Genomic DNA, 22,463 nt, shown 5'->3' with positions numbered 1-22,463 from the left:
GGTCGGTTGTGTTTGTGGTTCTGTCTGTCTGTCTGTTTGTCACCAGCCTACAGGTCACAATTTTCAACCGATCTTCACGAAACTTCACCAAATGGTAGAGTTGGTCAAAAGCAAGAAGCCTATTGTTTTGGGGTCAATAGGTCAAAAGGTCAACATCGGCCAAATGTCACCAACTTTGGCCAAATTTCTAAAATCCTCAATTTTCATCCAATTGACTTGAAATTTGAAGAGGACTTGCATATCTGGTCACTGAATTCAACCACCAAGTATTTTTGAGGTCAACATAGGCCAAAAGGTCAACATAGGCCAAATTTCTAAAATCCTCAATTTTCATCCGATTGACTTGAAAATTGAGCAGCATTTGCATATCTGCTCACTGAATTCAACCACCATCTATTTTTGAGGTCCACATAGGCCAAAAGGTCAACATAGGCCAAATTTTTAATATCCTCAATTTTCATCCGATTGACTTGAAAATTGAACAGCATTTGCACATTGAGTCACTAAATAGGGAAACTAACTATTTTTGAGGTCAAAGGTCAACTCAACGTCTCTCTCAAGGTCTCAACTCATCTCTTATCTTCCCCCATCCAAAACCTTGATCTTTTCTACCCCTGCTAATTTCACCCCAAATCCACTTTTTTGAAATACCAACTTCTGTCCTGGAAGTCCTTGGTGTCCTTGTGCTTTATACTCTCCCACCCACGCCTCCTCCTCCCAAGCCCTCTCCCTCCCACACATCTCCCGATGTCCCTGCTCTCAAATGTTGTGTTTGTGTGCTTCCCCTTCTCTCCCCATCTTGTCTACCGCTCCCTCTTTTTATATATTTTGTTCGTCTGTTTGATTTGTTTGTGAAATAAATGTTAGCTCTTTCACGAGCCTCGATTCTGGATACAACAACAACAAAAAAAAAAGGTCAACCTGCCAAAATCATTTTTCATCTGAAAAATCGTCACTTTTCATCCTGTTGACCTGAGCTTTGATCAGGATTGTAAATTTTAATCTTCATGAAATGGACAATTTGCTGTATCAATGGAAAACTTTTTTGGGGGGGGGGGGGGGCGGATTTTGCAAGTATCATGCTCCGCATGGCGTCTTCTTGTTTGTTTGTTTGTCCAGGTGATATCTCAGCCATCCTTTGAGCGAGGAAGCTGAAATTTTGGCACAATAGTGAGCAAGTCCTTTGTCAAAAACTGTATTTTTTGTTTTATGATTAATCGATTAATTGAGGAGTTATTTAATTATTAGCGATTAATTAAGTACTTATTTAATTAATCAAATTTCCTTTCTCTTCTGACCATCAACTCAGGCACCTTTTGAGTTTGGAAGCTGATATTTGGACATGCCAATGACCAGGTGATTTGGCTGCAAAGGCTATTTTTGATTTATTAATTCATCAATTAATCAATTAATCGATTAATTATTTAATTATTCGATTAATTACTAAAAAAAAATTTTTTTTTTCAGTTACAGATTCTGATGAAATGGTGGTGGTTTATGTGTTCTGTGACCGAATTGATTAATAATTTAATTTTTTAATGATTAATATTTATTTATTTTCATTATTAATCATTTATTTATTTTCTTTCTCATTTGGCCAATATCTCAGGCACCCTTTGAGCTGGGAAGCTAATATTTGGACATGACAGTGACCAAGTGATGTGGCTATCAAGGATATTTTTGATTTATTGATTAATCATTTAATCGATTAATTATTTATTGATTAATCGATTAATTATTTATTGATTAATCAATTAATTATTTGATTTTTTATGAATGACCTATTTAATTAAATTTCTAAAAGATTCATCTTCGGATGAAGCACTGTGGTTTAGTTATGCTATTAGCCAATTGATTAAGAAAATATTTTGTGATAATCTTTTATTTATTATAATTATACAATGAATCAATCAATTAGTGTACACCTCTCCCTCCCAATGCAGCCTCTATGAGCCGCGCTGGAGGATATTTAATTATTTGGCATGGGGGCGGTGTACTTTGAATGTATCTGTGCTTGTTACTTGCAAAATCGAAGATTTTTCAAGTATATTGGTCGGTTGTGTTTGTGGTTCTGTCTGTCTGTCTGTCTGTTTGTTTGTCACCGGCCTACAGGTCACAATTTTCAACCGATCTTCACGAAACTTCACCAAATGGTAGAGTTGGTCAAAAGCAAGAAGCCTATTGTTTTGGGGTCAATAGGTCAAAAGGTCAACATAGCCAAAGGTCACCAACTTTGCTAAATTTCTAAAATCCTCAATTTTCATCCGATTGACTTGAAATTTGAAGAGGACTTGCATATCTGGTCACTAAATTCAACCACCAAGTATTTTTGAGGTCAACATAGGCCAAAAGGTCAACATAGGCCACATTTCTAAAATCCTCAATTTTTAACCAATTGACTTGAAATTTGAAGAGGACTTGCATATATGGTCACTCAACAACCAAGTATTATTGAGGTCAACATAGGCCAAAAGGTCAACATAGGCCAAATTTCTAAAATCCTCAATTTTCATCCAATTGACTTGAAATTTGAAGAGGACTTGCATATCTGGTCACTCATCCACCAAGTATTATTGAGGTCAACATAGGCCAAAAGGTCAACATAGGCCAAATTTCTAAAATCCTCAATTTTCATCCGATTGACTTGAAATTTGAAGAGGACTTGCATATCCGGTCACTGAATTCAACCACCAAGTATTATTGAGGTCAACATAGACCAAAACGTCAACATAGGCCTAATTTCTAAAATCCTCAATTTTCATCCAATTGACTTGAAATTTGAAGAGGACTTGCATATCTGGTCACTGAATTCAACCACCAAGTATATTTGAGGTCAACTTAGGCCAAAAGGTCAACATAGGCCAAATTACTAAAATCCTCAATTTTCATCCAATTGACTTGAAATGTGAAGAGGAGTTGCATATCTGGTCACTGAATTCAACCACGTATTATATTTTAGGTTCTAAAATCCTCAAATTTCTAAAATCCTCAATTTTCATCGAATTGACTTGAAAATTGAACAGCATTTGCACATTGAGTCACTAAATAGGGAAACTAACTATATTTGAGGTCAAAAGGGCAAACGTCAGCTCAAGGTCAACCTTCCAAAATTATCATTTTTCATCTGAAAAATCGTCACTTTTCTTCCTGTTGACCCGAGCTTTGATCAAGATTGTCAATTTTAATCTTGATGAAATGGACCATTTGCTGTATCAATGGAATTTTTTTCCTTGGGGGTGGGGGGCGGATTTTGCAAGTATCGTGCTCCGCATGACGTCCTCTTGTTTGTTTGTTTGTTTCTTGTTTGTCCAGGCTATATCTCAGCCATCCTTCGAGCTAGGAAGCTGAAATTTTGGCACAATAGTGAGCAAGTACTTTGTCAAAAACGTTATTTTTTCTTTTTTGATTAATCAATTAATTGAGGAGTTATTTAATTATTGGCGATTAATTAAGTACTTATTTAATTAATTACATTTACTTTCTCTTCTGGCCATTATCTCAGGTACCTTTTAAGTTAGGAAGCTGATATTTTGACGCACCAATGACAAGGTGATTTTGCTGCAAAGGCTATTTTTGATTTATTAATTAATCAATTAATCGATTAATTATTGCATTATTCGATTAATGACTAAAAAAAATTTTTTTTTTTTAAGTTACACATTCTGATGAAATGGTGGTGGTTTATGTGTTCTATGACCGAATTGATTAATAATTTAATTTTTTAATGATTATTATTTATTTATTTTCATTATTAATTATTTATTTATTTTCTTTCTCATTTGGCCAATATCTCAGGCACCTTTTGAGCTAGGAAGCTAATATTTGGACATGACAGTGACCAAGTGATGTGGCTATCAAGGATATTTTTGATTTATTGATTAATCATTTAATCGATTAATTATTTATTGTTAGGGTGAATTATTAATTATTAATTAATTTAATTATTAATTAATTATTTTTTTATTAATGACTTCTTTAATAAAATTTCTAAAAGATACATCTTCGAATGAAGCACTAGTGGTTTAGTTATTCTATTAGCCAATTGCTTAAGAAAATATTTTGTGATAATCTTTTATTGATTTTAATTATACAATTAATCAATCAATTATTGTACACCTCTCCATCCCAATGCAGTCTCTATGAGCTGCACTGCGGTATTGCCGGGCGCCCCAGGCGCCCCGGCTGTGCTGCGCTGTGGGATATTTAATTATTTGGCATGGGGGCGGTGTCCTTTGAATGTATCTGTACTTGTTTGTTTGTTTGTTTGTTTTTCCGCACAGAATAAATATTATTTTCTCTGCAACCATTGGTCCGATTGACAGGAAATTTTCACCATAGGTGCAACTACACCTGTAGAATTTTTTAATGATAATTATGACGTAATAGGTCACGTGGTATGGGCGCCATCTTGGAAAAACCGAAAAAATTTGCACCTCTATATCTCCGAAAGCGCTGCATCGAAAAAATTGGGACATGGCTCATTGTAAAGAACTCTCCATGGGGAATAAAATATGTTCATGATGATGTCATCGTGCCTTCATTATGACGTCGTAATTCGACAAGTACAAAACTTCATCCGATCAAGATGAAATATATTGAGTATCATCTGGGGATAAATTGGTGGGAAAATAAAGAAAAAAGATGATGTCATCGGTCATGTGGTTCGGCCGCCATATTTGTTTTACTACAAAAGCCTTAAAAAAACACTGAAAACACATCCTGGCGAGCGTCTGCAATCTCTGATTGTTCTTTCTTGTTGGTTTTGTTTTGTGTATGGTTGATGCCAAATTCATTTTTCATGCAAACCTGTAAACGAATAGTCTTTGGTTTTTCATCAAACTTGTGATGGTCTTTCATAGCTTGCAGTGCCTTGAAAAATGTTGTGCTTAAGGAATGTTGACAGGTGTTCAATTTATCTTGCTTGGCGAATGCACAACACCGTGGAATGATGACAAAGTAATTATTACCAAATTTCCCATGGTCACATGATGTTTCACCTTTAACTGCAAATCCTGGTTCAATTAATTAGATGTGTCGTGCAATGAATTGTGCAAGCATTCTTAAGCACTTCCATTCCTCTGAGAACGTGTGAAATTTGTTCTTTTTAAAATATATATATTTTATTTTAGTTGATAATGCATTTTTAATTGCTGCGCGATGGTGCAGTGATCGTGACAATTCGCTGTGGTGCCCCATGCTGGCCAATGTGGGAGCACTCCAGTTTATTTTACTGATTCGTTTCCGATTATTTTGTGCTGCTAGAATAACCGAGAAGTATGCGCTCACTTTTGAGCTGTCTCACCTTGGTTAGAATCTCACTTTGACATTATAGGGTATTATGTGTAGATTGGTGACAAAAAATCTCAATTTAATCCATTTTAAATTTAGGCTGCAACGCAAAAAAATATGAAAGAAAGTCAAGGGGTGTGAATCCCTTCTGAAAGGTACTGTACTTTTACTCACAGCTAAAATGTAACTGGGTCGCTGGTTGTGTGTGTGTGTGTGTGTGTGTGTGTGTGTGTGTGTGTGTGTGTGTGTGTGTGTGTGTGTGTGTGTGTGTGTGTGTGTGTCTGTGTGTGTGTCTGTGTGTCATTGGTTGTTATCTCCATATTGCGGGTTTAAAAAGGTGGAACTGAATCCTCCCAGGTCTAGTCTCAATGTATCCACCTTCGCGTGTGTGTACAATTAATTGTACAATTTATATTGTACAATTGTACAACGTATTGTACAATTGTATGTGTGTACAATGTATCCACCACCGATACTGCACAATTAAGTGTGTGTGTGTGTGTGTGTGTGTGTGTGTGTGTGTGTGTGTGTGTGTGTGTGTGTGTGTGTGTGTGTGTGTGTGTGTGTGTGTAAGAGAGGGATAGAATTGTAAGGAACAGAAATGAAAAAACGAGATGTGTGTGTGTGTGCTCACTTGCATGTGTCACTGTGATGAGGCGACACACTCAACGTCCAGGTAATGTGCTAGTAATAATAATTAGAGGCCCATATTCTTTTAGAGCTCCAAGGCGAGAATAATTTAATGGCTAAAAGTAATCTGAGATGGATCACTACTCTGATGTAGGACACTCCACTGAGGGGGAAGTAATTTGTAATTTGCTTAGGGTGCCAGTGATAACTCGCCAACGTTTTCTGAAAGACACCGATCGCTCTTTTATGTCTATAAACAACCAATACTACAACCAATCACTGTCTTTCCCTCGCGGTCCCCCTGTGCTGTCTTTCCCTCGTGGTCCCCCTGTACTGTCTTTCCCTCGTGGTCCCCCTGTACTGTCTTTCCCTTGCGGTCCCCCTGTGCTGTCTTTCCCTCGTGGTCCCCCTGTGCTGTCTTTCCCTCGCGGTCCCCCTGTACTGTCTTTCCCTTGCGGTCCCCCTGTACTGTCTTTCCCTCGTGGTCCCCCTGTGCTGTCTTTCCCTCGCGGTCCCCCTGTGCTGTCTTTCCCTCGCGGTCCCCCTGTACTGTCTTTCCCTCGCGGTCCCCCTGTACTGTCTTTCCCTCGTGGTCCCCCTGTGCTGTCTTTCCCTCGCGGTCCCCCTGTGCTGTCTTTCCCTCGTGGTCCCCCTGTACTGTCTTTCCCTTGCGGTCCCCCTGTACTGTCTTTCCCTCGTGGTCCCCCTGTACTGTCTTTCCCTCGCGGTCCCCCTGTGCTGTCTTTCCCTCGCGGTCCCCCTGTACTGTCTTTCCCTTGCGGTCCCCCTGTGCTGTCTTTCCCTCGCGGTCCCACTGTACTGTCTTTCCCTTGCGGTCCCCCTGTGCTGTCTTTCCCTCGTGGTCCCCCTGTGCTGTCTTTCCCTCGCAGTCCCCCTGTACTGTCTTTCCCTTGCGGTCCCCCTGTGCTGTCTTTCCCTCGCGGTCCCCCTGTACTGTCTTTCCCTCGCGGTCCCCCTGTACTGTCTTTCCCTTGCGGTCCCCCTGTGCTGTCTTTCCCTCGCGGTCCCCCTGTGCTGTCTTTCCCTCGCGGTCCCCCTGTACTGTCTTTCCCTTGCGGTCCCCCTGTGCTGTCTTTCCCTCGCGGTCCCCCTGTACTGTCTTTCCCTTGCGGTCCCCCTGTGCTGTCTTTCCCTCGTGGTCCCCCTGTGCTGTCTTTCCCTCGCGGTCCCCCTGTACTGTCTTTCCCTTGCGGTCCCCCTGTACTGTCTTTCCCTCGTGGTCCCCCTGTGCTGTCTTTCCCTCGCGGTCCCCCTGTACTGTCTTTCCCTCGCGGTCCCCCTGTACTGTCTTTCCCTCGTGGTCCCCCTGTACTGTCTTTCCCTCGTGGTCCCCCTGCGCTGTCTTTCCCTCGTGGTTGTCAGCTCTTTCACGAGCCTCGATTCAGTATACAAAAAAAAAAGAAGAAAAAAAACGGTGCTCTAGCTTAACATCTTCCAATGGACGGCACATTGATGCATCGCCTTGCCTTTCAAACAACAGCATGCCAGTTTATAGCTGAAAAGAAAAGAAAAGTTTCAAAAAAGTTAATCTCAGAAAAGTTTGTTCTTTCACTTTACTTTGACTATATGGTCACGTGCTTGGCCCCCACGCAAAACCACAAGCAACACGGGGAGGGTGGGAGGGGGGATCGCACACGGCAAGGTCATTCACCGGAAGATTGCTGGCTTAAGGCTGAATTTAGCACGGAGCACCCCGCCCAAGCTGTTGTGAGTGCTTCGCGATTTAACGAGCATGTGTAAACACGCTCGTTATTCCTCTTTTAACGAATTCCCCCTCTGGAGATAGTCGGTAAAACCGAAACGAGTTTGCATGGAAACGATGGCAGAAAGAAATGCACACATGGGCCTTTGGAAATAAATAAATATTTAATGCACATAAAACAAACATAAATGGCAATCGCTGATGAAGACTATGAATGAATAATCATGATACCTAAAAGGAACAGTAAAATAAACTTAACCCCCAAAGGAAAGGTGCACACAAAAACTGGGAGAGTTAGGATATCCCAGGCAGGAAAGGTTCCAGGTCCCAATTGAACAGTATAGCTCCTGGAGCAGAACAGCTGCGACGTGGACATTAAAGTCCGAGGCGTTCCTGTCGCCAGGCCCCCGGCCGACTTGACATGAAAGACACACACGTGACAAGACATCCTTAACCTTTCTAGCCACAAAGTTGCAACAGCCTCTCCCAGTGGCATGCACACACTAGATGACGTATCACTATCCACTTGGCCTTAATACAAGGTAGAAAGTCCTCAAATTTACATGAACAAACTCGGGTGTATCCCTTAATTCTAACAAGCATTCAATTCTGCGCTGCGCTGCAATACATGTCCCCTACCGGCAGTCTGTCATCCGGAAAACTGTGTGAATTATATAATTACCAACTCACGGTCTGAGGTAACTCGGCTAAAAATTATCCGATTTGCACCAAATAATGTTCATGAATGGATGCACAGACCCTTACTTCTCACTAAAAGGGGAAAAATAATGTAAATCGGAGTTAAAACAAGCCCGCAAGGTCGCTCCGTGGAGCGGCCTGCACGTATTGCACTGTGTGAATTATATAATTACCAACTCACGGTCTGAGGTAACTCGGCTAAAATTTATCCGATTTGCACCAAATAAAGTTCATGAATGGTTGCACAGACCCCTACTTCTCACTAAAAGGGGAAAAAGAATGTAAATCGGAGTTAAAATAAGCCCGCAAGGTCGCTCCGTGGAGCGGCCTGCACGTATTGCACTGTGTGAATTATATAATTACCAACTCACGGTCTGAGGTAACTCGGCTAAAATTTATCCGATTTGCACCAAATAAAGTTCATGAATGGTTGCACAGACCCCTACTTCTCACTAAAAGGGGAAAAAGAATGTAAATTGGAGTTAAAATAAGCCCGCAAGGTCGCTCCATGGAGCGGCCTGCACGTATTGCACTGTGTGAATTATATAATTACCAACTCACCGTCTGAGGTAACTCGGCTAAAAATTATCCGATTTGCACCAAATAAAGTTCATGAATGGTTGCACAGACCCCTAATTCTCACTAAAAGGGGAAAAAGAATGTAAATTGGAGTTCAAATAAGCCCGCAAGGTCGCTCCACGGAGCAGCCTGCACGTATTGCACTGTGTGCATTATATAATTACCAACTCACCGTCTGAGGTAACTCGGCTAAAAATTCTCCGATTTGCACCAAATAAAGTTCATGAATGGTTGCACAGACCCCTACTTCTCACTAAAAGGGGAAAAAGAATGTAAATTGGAGTTAAAACAAGGAATATTAACACCTTTGACTTACCGCACTCCAAATTATAGTCCGGAAAACTGTTGGGGGAAATTACCAAAGTTCAAAGTGCCATAAATTTGTCAAAAATGATCGAAACGTCGTGAAGTTCGAACTTGATCTGTAACTTATCATGAGGAAACCATGTACCAAGTTTGAAATCATTAGCATTAAGAGTTTAGAAAAAAAGTCCGGAAAACTGTTCTTTGCGTGACGGACGGACGGACGGACGGACGGACTGATGGAGGGACGGCATGCAAACCTATAGTCCCCTCCGGTGTATACTGGTAGGGGACTAATAATTGAACCCCCACCACAACGCACTCCCAAAAACAAAACAATATGTTGGATTCGAATTTCGAGAAATGTTTTTGATAAAATAATATAAAAAACAAATTTTTGGGAAAAACTTTTGATACTTTTTGTAATTATCTTTCCAAAATCCATCTCAACAATGACTCAACGAGTTTGTTTTAATGAGTCAACTGTGCCTAATATATATCCTTATGTTGTACAGTATCACTCAGTCGTGCATCAGATTGTAAGCATGTTAAAGGGATAGAATGTATCAATGAATCACATAAATTGTGTTCAAATCCTGCTGTTTGACACATTGCAGGGATTTCAAAAGCAAGAATGTGCTGTTGAAAAATGACATGACAGCCTGCATCGGAGATCTGGGACTGGCTGTGAGCTTTGAACCAGGAAAGCCACCTGGGGACATGCATGGACAGGTAAGCAGTGGAGAAGGTGTTTTTTGTTCTTCTTTCTTGTTTCATTCAGCCCAGCTTGGTTTGAACTCTTAACTCCTTCCTCTGGCTTCATACATGCCACTTCCATGTTATCTATCCCTCTTGCTCTGGCAAAACGAAGGGGCTACCTGTTTATGATGAATGCAAAATGGCAGTGTTTTGACACCCCACTCCCTCTCGCCTCCTCAACTCCCCTCCCTTCCGTTACCCCTCCCACCTCAATTTTCCATTTCACTTGGTCCATAATAAATTCCCTTCCATAATAGTGTTTCCTCCCCTCCACAGACCCCTATCTCCCATAATCTCTTATGCATGTCAAATAATAGAAAGTAATCCTCCTTCGGACACACACTCATGCCCTTTATTTCCCTTTTGCATGGTGATCCGTATGAATGTGCCATGAAGTTCTCTCCCTGAATTGATGATTTATTAAGCTTGGGGTTTCTCCTTGTCTGAATCAATTCTTCCTTGTGAATGGTTAATCTACTCTTGCTTATGATATGAAACAGTAGCTGTAAAGCATGTTTATCTTTGCCGGCCTTTATTACGATTTCACCCCTGTTTTTGCCTGTCTGTCTGTTTGACTGTCTATCTGTCTGTGAGCAGGATATCTTTAAAGGTTATGGACGGATTTGGACTAAACTTGGTGGACATGTTGGGTGTGTGACGAGGCCGAATTGATTTGATTCTGTTGAAGATCTTAATCTTGATCCGACCTATCAGTGGGATATAAAAAGTAAACTGTTCAGCCCGGTGGAGGTATGCTCTCTACCAAGTGCCGGTCTAGTTCTGTTTATTTTTATTATTATTTTTTTCTTTCATCTCAATTTTTTAAAGAAGGATTTTCTGTTTTTAGCACCCTTTAATTTGTTTTGATATTTGGCTCAAAGTCAAGGGTATTCCACAATTTTGTCATTTACCATTGTATGTATCCTGCTGATGAAGCCATTGTTTGGCACAAACGGCAGCGTCCAATACCTGTATTAAAGCGAACTGGGAAAACTTTGTGTGAACGTTGAACACTGCTCTATTTAGGTGGTGGTCCAGTGTCAATGCCCTGTGCAGATGTTTTTACTTTTCTCAAGTTGACGACCCTGCCCATTCTTCCCTCCCCCCCCCCCCCCCCCCCCTCCCATGTCAATGTAGGTGGTATGGGAATCCAAAGAATTTCTTCCCTTTTTTAACTCCACATTTTAAGCCCTTCCCATTCCTGAAGGGATGAGAGAAGGTTTCGTTATCGGTGTGTGCGTCAGTGCCGAAGGGATGGGAGAGGATATTGCAATCTCTATGTGCATGTGCGCACATGTGTCAGTGAGTTTGCACGCAGATCAACTTCAGTGTTCTGCCACAATTGGTCTGAAGCACAGTTCGTCAAAGTTGTCCAATATAACATATCATTTATGCTTTTTTTTTGGTGGCGCCAATCCCTGGTGTTGGGCTAGCGGCTAGGGTGCCGGCTTAGGATCCGAGGATCCTGGGTTCGAATCCCGGTCGATCGCTGAATTAACGCCAGGGGGGTTGACTCAGCCTGTCATCCTTCCGAGGTCGGCTAATTGAGTACCAGCTCACTGGTAATTCCCTGTTTGTCGTTAAAGGCGGCAAAAAGGGTTGGCGTCAGGAAGGGCATCCGGCCGTAAAACATTGCTTCAAAAAGGGGACCGAAAAACAACAACAACCACGGTTCCCGAAAAAGGCCAACCCCCGCTTTGCGGGGAAAAATGCCTCTAAAGGTGGTTATTTTTATATATATATTTATGCTTTTTTTTTTAAAACCTTCGGTGTCGATTATGCCAAAGTTATCTGCTCCCATTCCCGAATGTGTTTGTCCATACTGCCTGTGGTTTGAGGTATGCAGCAAGGCCTACAGGGCGGGACTAGTGCTCAGTAGGCCTTAGACAGGATTCGGCAATGTTGTTACATTCAACCAGACCATTTTAATGTCTAATTTAACCACGTTGATTTTAAAAATATTCTATTTTATCTTGATAGTGTATGTATCCAAGTTGGAGACTATTGATCTGTTGCTTTATATATTGTGTCATTTCTGCGTATGTATCCTGCTCATTCACATATGAATTAATGAATAGTGAATCGAAGAGCTGACTTTTACAGTGTACTAACCATGACTGACATATTTATCATGATGTAAATGGATGAATAATGAATGAATGAATGATCGTTTTTAAGGCCATTTTTCCCCGCTAGAGCGGGGGTTAGCCTTGCGGGCCCCATGACAATCATGGTTCCCTGTTTGAGGCAATGTTTTTATGGCCGTGATGCCCTTCCTGGCGCCAACCCTTGGTCACGCTCTTCGATGCGCAGGGATACGGTGTACCTATTCTAAATCGGGGTACACACCGGGATCATTCACCCCAGCAAGCTGGTACTCAATTAGCCGACCTCGGAAGGATGACAGGCTGAGTCAACCCCCCTGGCGTTAATTCAGCGATCGACCGGGATTCGAACCCAGGATCCTAGGATCCCAAGCCGGCACCCTAACCGCTAAGCCAACACCAGGCTACATGATGTAAATGGATGTGGGAATTTATTTGGTAACTTGTTAGCCTCGTACGTTCCCAAAAGAAAAACGAAACGTTAATGTCGCCGAGCCATATATCAATCAGTAAGTGAGTGAGTGAGTCCATTACTGTTATTGTGATGTACTATAGAATCAACATACCTTGCCGAGGCTCTGCATGGTGAAATGCTCTGTCTTTGTGGTAGTTGGAATGGATAGATCTTTGACACCTTCATCATCTCAAAAATGAATGATCCGAAAATTTTCTACGCACTATTGTAGGGACTATTTGAAAGCATGTCAGTACCAAATTGCATCCATATTCACTCAATGACAAAGCAAAATGTATGAAGTTCAGTGTTTCTGCTTTGACCCCATAAAATGAGAATGGAGACTAAGTGGACATAAATGGAAAGTTGTCTTTGAATGATCGAACAGGGCACTTCCATGCTAAATTTGAAGGGAATTGGCTCAGAAAGGAACTAGAACGGCACTCAGTAGAAAGCATACCTCCGCCTGGTTGGCCATATCACTCAATGGTGAGAAATAACTGAAAATTTCTTCAAGCTGGATCCGGATCCGGATATTCACCAAAATTGAATCGATTCTTCCTTGTCACACACACAACCTGTCCAACAGGTTTTTGTCCAAATACATCCATAACTTTTTGAGATATCCTGCTATGTATCTTTTTTGGCCCTATCTCCCAATGGTGAAGAATCACTTCAAAAATTAGAGTAGCCAGATCCGAATCCAGATCTTCACCAAAATATAAACATTTCGTCCTTGTCACATACGCTACATCTCTGCAAATTTCGTCTGAATCCGTCCACAACTTTTTGAGATATTTTATTCACAGACAAACGGACAGACAAACGATCAGACAAAACAGACGGGGTGAAAACATAACCTTCATCCACTTTGGTAGCGGAGGTAATAAATGCAGGTGTGTGAATGTAGTTGTTGAAAATAAGCAAAGAAAAAAAAAAATGAGAGCAGAAAGAAAGAAAAGGAAAAACAATAATATACACTAGAATGGCACTCGGTATAGCGCATACCTCCACCAGGCTGAACCGTTTGTTTCTTATCCCACTGATAGGCCGGACATTCTAAATGTGCATATTTTATAGATGTACTCACATTCTAATTGTACATACTTTATAGATGTACTCACATTCTAATTGTACTTACTTCATAGATGTACTCACATTTTAATTGTACATACTTTATAGATGTACTCACATTATAATTCTACATATTTTATAGATGTACTCACATTTTAATTGTACATACTTTATAGATGTACTCACATTATAATTCTACATATTTTATAGACGTACTCACATTCTAATTGTACATATTTTATAGATGTACTCACATTATAATTGTACATATTTTATAGATGTACTCGCATTCTAATTGTACATATTTTATAGATGTACTCACATTATAATTCTACATATTTTATAGATGTACTCACATTCTAATTGTACATATTTTATAGATGTACTCACATTATAATTCTACATATTTTATAGATGTACTCGCATTCTAATTGTACATACTTTATAGATGTACTCACAATCTAATTGTGCATACTTTATAGATATACTCACATTCTAATTGTGCATACTTTATAGACGTTCTCGCATTATAATTCTACATATTTTATAGATGTACTCACATTTTAATTGTACATATTTTATAGATGTACTCACATTATAATTGTACATATTTTATAGATGTACTCGCATTCTAATTGTACATATTTTATAGATGTACTCACATTATAATTCTACATATTTTATAGATGTACTCACATTTTAATTGTACATACTTTATAGATGTACTCACATTATAATTCTACATATTTTATAGATGTACTCACATTTTAATTGTACATACTTTATAGATGTACTCACATTATAATTCTACATATTTTATAGACGTACTCACATTCTAATTGTACATATTTTATAGATGTACTCACATTATAATTGTACATATTTTATAGATGTACTCGCATTCTAATTGTACATATTTTATAGATGTACTCACATTATAATTCTACATATTTTATAGATGTACTCACATTCTAATTGTACATATTTTATAGATGTACTCACATTATAATTCTAACATATTTTATAGATGTACTCGCATTCTAATTGTACATACTTTATAGATGTACTCACAATCTAATTGTGCATACTTTATAGATATACTCACATTCTAATTGTGCCATACTTTATAGACGTTCTCGCATTATAATTCTACATATTTTATAGATGTACTCACATTCTAATTGTACATTATTTTATAGATGTACTCACATTATAATTCTACATATTTTATAGATGTACTCGCATTCTAATTGTACATACTTTATAGATGTACTCACAATCTAATTGTGCATACTTTATAGATATACTCACATTCTAAATGTACATACTTTATAGATGTACTCACATTTTAATTCTACATATTTTATAGATGTACTCACATTTTAATTGTACATACTTTATAGATGTACTCACATTATAATTCTACATATTTTATAGACGTACTCACATTCTAATTGTACATATTTTATAGATGTACTCACATTATAATTGTACATATTTTATAGATGTACTCGCATTCTAATTGTACATATTTTATAGATGTACTCACATTATAATTCTACATATTTTATAGATGTACTCACATTCTAATTGTACATATTTTATAGATGTACTCACCATTATAATTCTACATATTTTATAGATGTACTCGCATTCTAATTGTACATACTTTATAGATGTACTCACAATCTAATTGTGCATACTTTATAGATATACTCACATTCTAATTGTGCATACTTTATAGACGTTCTCGCATTCTAATTGTACATACTTTATAGATGTACTCACATTCTAATTGCACATACTTTATAGATGTACAATGTACATACTCACATACTCACATTCTAATTGTACATACTTTATAGATGTACATACTCACATACTCACATTCTAATTGTACATACTTTATAGATGTACATACTCGCATACTCACATTCTAATTGTGCATACTTTATAGACGTTCTCGCATTCTAATTGTACATACTTTATAGATGTACTCACATTCTAATTGCACATACTTTATAGATGTACAATGTACATACTCACATACTCACATTCTAATTGTACATACTTTATAGATGTACATACTCACATACTCATTGTACATACTTTATAGATGTACATACTCACATACTCACATTCTAATTGTGCATACTTTATAGATGTACATACTCACATACTCACATCCTAATTGTACATTCTTTATAGATGTACATACATAGTCACATTCTAATTGTACATACTTTATAGATGTACATACTCACATGCTCACATTCTAATTGTACATACTTTATGGAGTTATTTGGTCGAAAAAAGGGAACGTGTACTACTGGTGACCGCTAGGTGGCGATTGTGGCCTATTTAGCACATTCTGTGTGGACAAACGGACAGACAGACAACCAGACAAACAAACTGCCCCAAATGCAATACCCTCTCCGTTGGCAAGGTTAATTGCAAAATTCTCGTATCGGGATCCAGTTCTTCACCTAAATCTAACCAATTCGTCCTGGTCACACACCCAACCTGTCTCCTGAGTTTCATCCGAATCCATCCATCACTTTTTGAGATATCATGCTATACAGTATATCATTTTTGGTCCTATCTCTCCATGGTGAAGAATTACTTTAAAAATTATTGTATCCGGATCCAGATCTTCACCAAAATCGATTGAAATTTGTCCTTGTCAAACACCCAACCTGTGCACCAAACGTATTCTGAATCTGTCCAAAACCTTTTGAGATATCCTGCTCAAAGGAAGACAGGCAAACAGGTGAAAATATAACCTCCATCCAGTTTTTTGTGGCAGAGATAATAATAATAACAAGAACGGCACCCAGGAGAGCACATACCTCTGCCAGGCTGAACAATTTACATTTTGTATCCCACTGATAGGCCAGGTCTGCATCCAGAGTTGAACAAAAATCGAATTGCTTATTTTTCTCACCTAACCAACTCATCCACCAGGTTTTGTCATAATCCAACCACAACGTTTTGCGATATGCTATACATCATTTTTGGGCCCCATCTCTCAATAGTGAAGAATCACTTCAGAAATTGTAATATCTGGATCTGGATCTTCACCAAAATCGAATAATCCATAACCTTTTGAGATATCCTTCTCACAGCTCACAAATATATATATATATATATAGTTGTGGATATGAGAATGGTTTGTTTTTTTTGTTGTTGTAGTGTAAATTGTTGTTAAAATATCGCCCTCCTTACTCCAGTGTTGTATAAAGGTCAAAGGGCGTTCCCGTAGTTAGTTCCATAAAGCATACATGAAGGACACCATAATATCCCTGTTCAGTAGTTTATTTCCTTATTATGTGTATTAGGGTAAGGCCTTGTCTTCCATTAAGATGACACTCCATTGCACCAGGTGAAATAAGAGTAGATTCCGTTCACATTCCCTTTTCGTCAATTGCCATTCGCATTGCCAACTACAATTGCCGCCATTAAGCATGTGCTCAGCTCGGGGAAGAAGGGCGTGCCCGCCCATCGTCATCAAGGGTGGAGTCAGAGGGCCTGTGCCCACCAATCAGGGCCGAAGCAAGCTCACCGAGGGGCGTGTCCTGAAGGCCGGCGGCTTGATCGCCTGAGGCGCTATAAAAGCGCGCGCGCAAGAGCCGAGTGCGTGGTTGGACCAAGCGAGAGACGTGCAAAGAGAGGTGCGTCAGAGAGTTGGCAGTACACAAGCAGCGCAGAGCAGAGAGGAGGGAGAAGGAGTTCTGAGAGCAAGCATTGAGAGAGAGTCCTGAGAGCAAGCAAAAGGAGTACCACGAGCAGTACCAGCAGCTTTAAACTCCACCAAGCAGCGTTGGCTCCACCAGGCAGCTTTAACTCGACCGGCGGAGCTCGTCCCGCGGCAGCTCGCACGACCGCAGCTTGGGCGTTGACGGCGGTGCCGACCATGGCCGCGGAGGAATGGAGCTGCCGCTCCCGGCCCGACCATGACCCAGTTCCAGTGGACCTTCCTCTCCCTCCAGCCATCCACCTCCTGCCATTCCTATCATCATTCCCTGCGTGAGTCTGTCTTTGTTCTGTCCTGGGTTTAATTAAGACTGTAGGTAAGCTAGCATTGCACTGTGTCTCTGAGTTCTTCTGTATATTATTTTATTATCTTTCCTTCTCCTTGGTTTTTTTGGTCTTGTAAATAGCAAATAAATTATATTTGTATTCCTTACCCTTTGTCTTTCTTCTTCTTCACATCCTTCGCTTTAGTCTTTTCCCCATTGAATATCTGTGGCGCGATTCGGCCAATGTTCAGGAATCGGGTTAGTCAGGGTAACTGTTAGGGCCGCGGTGCCATCCGCTCGGCAAAACAACATCTTATCCGCGGTCCGTAACTATATATATATATATATATATATATATATATATATATATATATATATATATATATATATATATATATATATATATATATATATATATATATTGTATATATATATATATATATATGTATATATATATATATATCTATATGTATATATATATATGTATATATATATATTGTCGCGATCCCGGCTGTGAAATGGTTCCCAGCACGGAATACGGACGTTAATGTCCGGGCTTCAAGTAGTCCACGGAGTGGACAGAGAGAACTCAATAAACACAATTGTGTTTTAATCGGCCTTCTAGGGGTAAGGCACGATGCTTTATTGGCTCGATCACAAAAACCATAAATGGTAACAGAATGGAATACACTGCACAAAGCCTGCAGGAACTGTCGGCCCCAGAAGCTCCAAACAGGACGCAGGCAAGATCACTCGCGGTTCCAATCGACGATCTCCGGGACTCGGAGGGTAACAGAGTGGAATACACCGCACAAGGCCTGCAGGAACTGTCGGCCCCAGAAGCTCCAAACAGGACGCAGGCAAGATCACTCGCGGTTCCAATCGACGATCTCCGGGACTCGGAGGGTAACAGAGTGGAATACACCGCACAAGGCCTGCAGGAACTGTCGGCCCCAGAAGCTCCAAACAGGACGCAGGCAATATCTGACTCACGGTTCCAATCCACGAGATCCGGGAATCACTCGTTCTCTTCCGGAGTTACTCACTCGTAAAATACAGAACGGTAAACGATCAGCCCAACGCGGCTGTCGTGAAGATTCAGGGAAATCCCTTTATCTATTTCCCACTCGGGGCCTTCGAGTCGCGTCCGTTGCATAAGATGGCGACCGCGCTCTCTCGACTCTCCACCAATCACGTGCCGACTCGCCTCCCGATCGCGTGAGGCTCCAAGGAGGCCACGTCACGCGGTGGGCGGGGCACCAAATCTGGGTGAGAACAGGTGGTTTCACCGGTGGTTTCTCACAGTCCTCCCCCCCTAAGTAAAAACCCCGTCGAATAGACGGCGTTTTTAAAACCAGTATTTGTAGTAGGTGCAAATCACATGGCAAGATGATGGCGGTAATCGCTAACAGGCAATTAACGCAATTAACAGGTTAACAATGAACCAGTTTGGTTTTTTTTTTTTTTCACACACAAATTTTAACACCATACACCACATTAATATCTACCCTACAAGAGTTACACTTCACACAAAGCACAATAGAGAGGCAAGGGGGCCAAACTCAAGTTGGGGGAAGCGTTGACAGGAAGGAAACGGGCCGAGACCTAGAGCGGCGGGTACTCCTCCGGTGTCGAGAACAACAGTCATATGCGTAATGACCCCTTTCACCGCACTGGTAACATCGATCGTTCGGGTCGAAAGGCCTGCGGACCAAAGGGCGTCTGAAACGAGGCCGCCGCGACATGCCATTCGACATCTCGACGCACACACGCGATCCGCAAATTAACCTTCCATCAAGGGCTCTGACCGAATCTTCAGCATCTCGTGGCTCTTCAAACTCAACAACTGCAAATCCAGGTGGGTTTCGAGCAACCCATACGTTGCGGAGTGGTCCGTAATGTTCGAAGACCCTCCCTAGCTCGGCTTTCGCTGCTCCATTGCCCAGGTTTCCCACATATACCTTAGCATTAGCGTTCCTGCTGAATCGCGACATGGCGGGAGCGGTCCCTGAGGAGCACGGCACCTGAGGGTGGCTTGACGGGAGGCTCGGGTGGACTTCAGCTGACGCAACGTCACCGTCGGGAACTGGAGTCAAGGCGCTAGGCTCCTCGGGCCAGAGTGAAGATATGTCTGACTCCGCCACTCTCTCCGCCTGTTTACTCTGGGATCTAGTGACCCCCCCACAGGTCAGAGTCAATGACTCCTCCCTGGCCATGGCATCATTGCCAATCAGCAAGGAGACCCCGGGTATCGGGTAGTAGGGTACCACCACACAGGTCACTGGACCCTTAAAAATGTCACTCCGGACCTCGAGGAGGGCAAGGGGATACCGGCCAAGAACCCGGTCAATGCCCCGAAGGAGGGTATACTCGCCGGTATAACGCATCTGAGAGGCCGGAACTACCCCTGCCCGGAGAACACACCGTGTCGCCCCAGTATCCCGAAGGTATTGGGCCTCAAACTTCAGCATCGAATCAGGGCCACCCACTAAGGCTGTCCCTGAATAATCCTGGTACAGTGGATGAATGGAATTAGCCTCGGTGGCAGTGACCTCGGTCACCGATGCCACCGTCGTGTGCGAGGGCCCGGCGGATGAGCTCCACTGATCTCCCTCCGACTTAACAGGAGGGTTGCCTCGGTAGGCCGGACTAGCGGGATTAGAGAAGCAGCGGTTTTCACCGTGCCCCACGCGTTTGCAGAAATCGCACCAGGGCCCTGCCCTGGTCTGCGGCTCGCGACCGCCACCAGTGGAGGGCATCGGAGAACCCCTCCCCTCGATCCAGCCGCCGGGCAGACGGGGGGCGGTCTTGATCGCAGACTCCTCCGTCTTACGACGCGACTGCGTGACTTGCAGCATTTTGCACGCCAAAACATGTTTATCAATAAGGTTGACGCAGTCTGCCAAGGAAACAGTGTCTTTGTCGACAAGAAACAATGCTAAGTCAGGCGGAAGCTGTTGATCGATACGGTAACGCACCAGGAGTTCCGCAACCGCTTGAGGTAACTCAACCTTGCTCCCCTTGAACCATCTCTGCAGCTGTTCCAACAAGGCCCGCGAATGTTCCTCATAGGTTTGACTGGACTGACGAGTCCAGCTGAAAAAATTTCTCCTATAAATACACGCGGACACCGCATAGGCGTTCAAAATCTCGGCCTTCAATGCCCTGTATTTGTTTGCGTCCTTGGTTGCCATCCTCGCATATACCTCCCTCGCCTTCTCAGATAGATGGCTCACAAGATGGCCGACCCACAAGCTCTCATCAATGCCACCGGCAGCCAACAACTTCTCCGCCATCTCCAGATACGCTTCTGGCTTCGTGTCTCCCGTCCAGTCCGGCAAACGAACATGAACAGTTTCCGGGACTCTTGCAGCAGACCCCTCTGCCCGCGGTCGTTCAGTCAACATTCGCAACTCATGCTCTCTGACGTGTTCAGCTTCTGCTGCTGCCTCTGCTGCTGCCGCATGCTCTCTCTCTCTCTCACGCTCTCTCTCTGCTGCCGCATGCTCTCTCTCTGCTGCCGCAGCACGCTCTGCCTCTGCTGCTGCCGCACGCTCTCTCTCTCTCTCACGCTCTCCCTCTGCTGCCGCAGCACGCTCTGCCTCTGCCCTGTCCTTCTCCCTGTTATACATGTCAAGTTGTTGAACCGGAGTCAGCCCGGTCCAGAAGGGCGAACGCATGCATTTAGTCATGATGGAATCGCTTCCTAACATCTCGGGTTGAGTGACCGGGTCAAGGCTGCTTGCGTCGCTCACATCGCCACCCACGTGACTGTCAACATGATCAGGTTGAACTCTCACTTCTCTGGTCGACATAGCTTGGCTACGAGTTATCATAAGACAAGGCACAAAACACAACGCTCAAACACAACGCTCTGTTGGGGAAATACGACACGAACTACACAATATCACCCGCACATCAAATTGCCAATGAGAAAAATACCACGTACAAATACTCACGTTTTTTTTTTTTTGTCGGTTGTTTGGAGGGATCCGAGGCTCACTTATTCTGCAGTGAAAGCACCACCCAAGACAGCGTCCTACGGCGAGAAAGTTCCTCCAAGACGGCGTCCGCTGGTGAGAAGATGCAGAGAAGATGCAGATGCCGAATTCCCGTCTCAATTCGAATGTCTCTCACTTGAAGGATCCTAGGACGAGCAACCCATTTGTCGCGATCCCGGCTGTGAAATGGTTCCCAGCACGGAATACGGACGTTAATGTCCGGGCTTCAAGTAGTCCACGGAGTGGACAGAGAGAACTCAATAAACACAATTGTGTTTTAATCGGCCTTCTAGGGGTAAGGCACGATGCTTTATTGGCTCGATCACAAAAACCATAAATGGTAACAGAATGGAATACACTGCACAAAGCCTGCAGGAACTGTCGGCCCCAGAAGCTCCAAACAGGACGCAGGCAAGATCACTCGCGGTTCCAATCGACGATCTCCGGGACTCGGAGGGTAACAGAGTGGAATACACCGCACAAGGCCTGCAGGAACTGTCGGCCCCAGAAGCTCCAAACAGGACGCAGGCAAGATCACTCGCGGTTCCAATCGACGATCTCCGGGACTCGGAGGGTAACAGAGTGGAATACACCGCACAAGGCCTGCAGGAACTGTCGGCCCCAGAAGCTCCAAACAGGACGCAGGCAATATCTGACTCACGGTTCCAATCCACGAGATCCGGGAATCACTCGTTCTCTTCCGGAGTTACTCACTCGTAAAATACAGAACGGTAAACGATCAGCCCAACGCGGCTGTCGTGAAGATTCAGGGAAATCCCTTTATCTATTTCCCACTCGGGGCCTTCGAGTCGCGTCCGTTGCATAAGA

The 22,463-nt window shown here is 42.3% G+C and overlaps 1 protein-coding gene across 2 annotated transcripts in view; it reads left to right on the top strand.

Moving 5' to 3' along the window:
* LOC137415615 (activin receptor type-2A) overlaps nucleotides 1–22,463 on the top strand; it is a 187,618-nt gene that overhangs the window by 131,076 nt on the left and 34,079 nt on the right. For both annotated transcript variants that reach the window (XM_078782392.1, XM_078782391.1), the window contains exon 8: nucleotides 9,841–9,955. In XM_078782392.1, the coding sequence (XP_078638518.1) occupies nucleotides 9,841–9,955 (115 nt within the window). The remainder of the gene's footprint in view (nucleotides 1–9,840; nucleotides 9,956–22,463) is intronic.

The sequence above is a fragment of the Myxine glutinosa genome, chromosome 7 (assembly GCF_964187855.1).
Source record: "Myxine glutinosa chromosome 7, kmMyxGlut1.1, whole genome shotgun sequence".
In the NCBI taxonomy this organism is placed as follows: domain Eukaryota; kingdom Metazoa; phylum Chordata; class Myxini; order Myxiniformes; family Myxinidae; genus Myxine; species Myxine glutinosa.
This window is presented reverse-complemented; position numbering and strand designations above follow the sequence as displayed.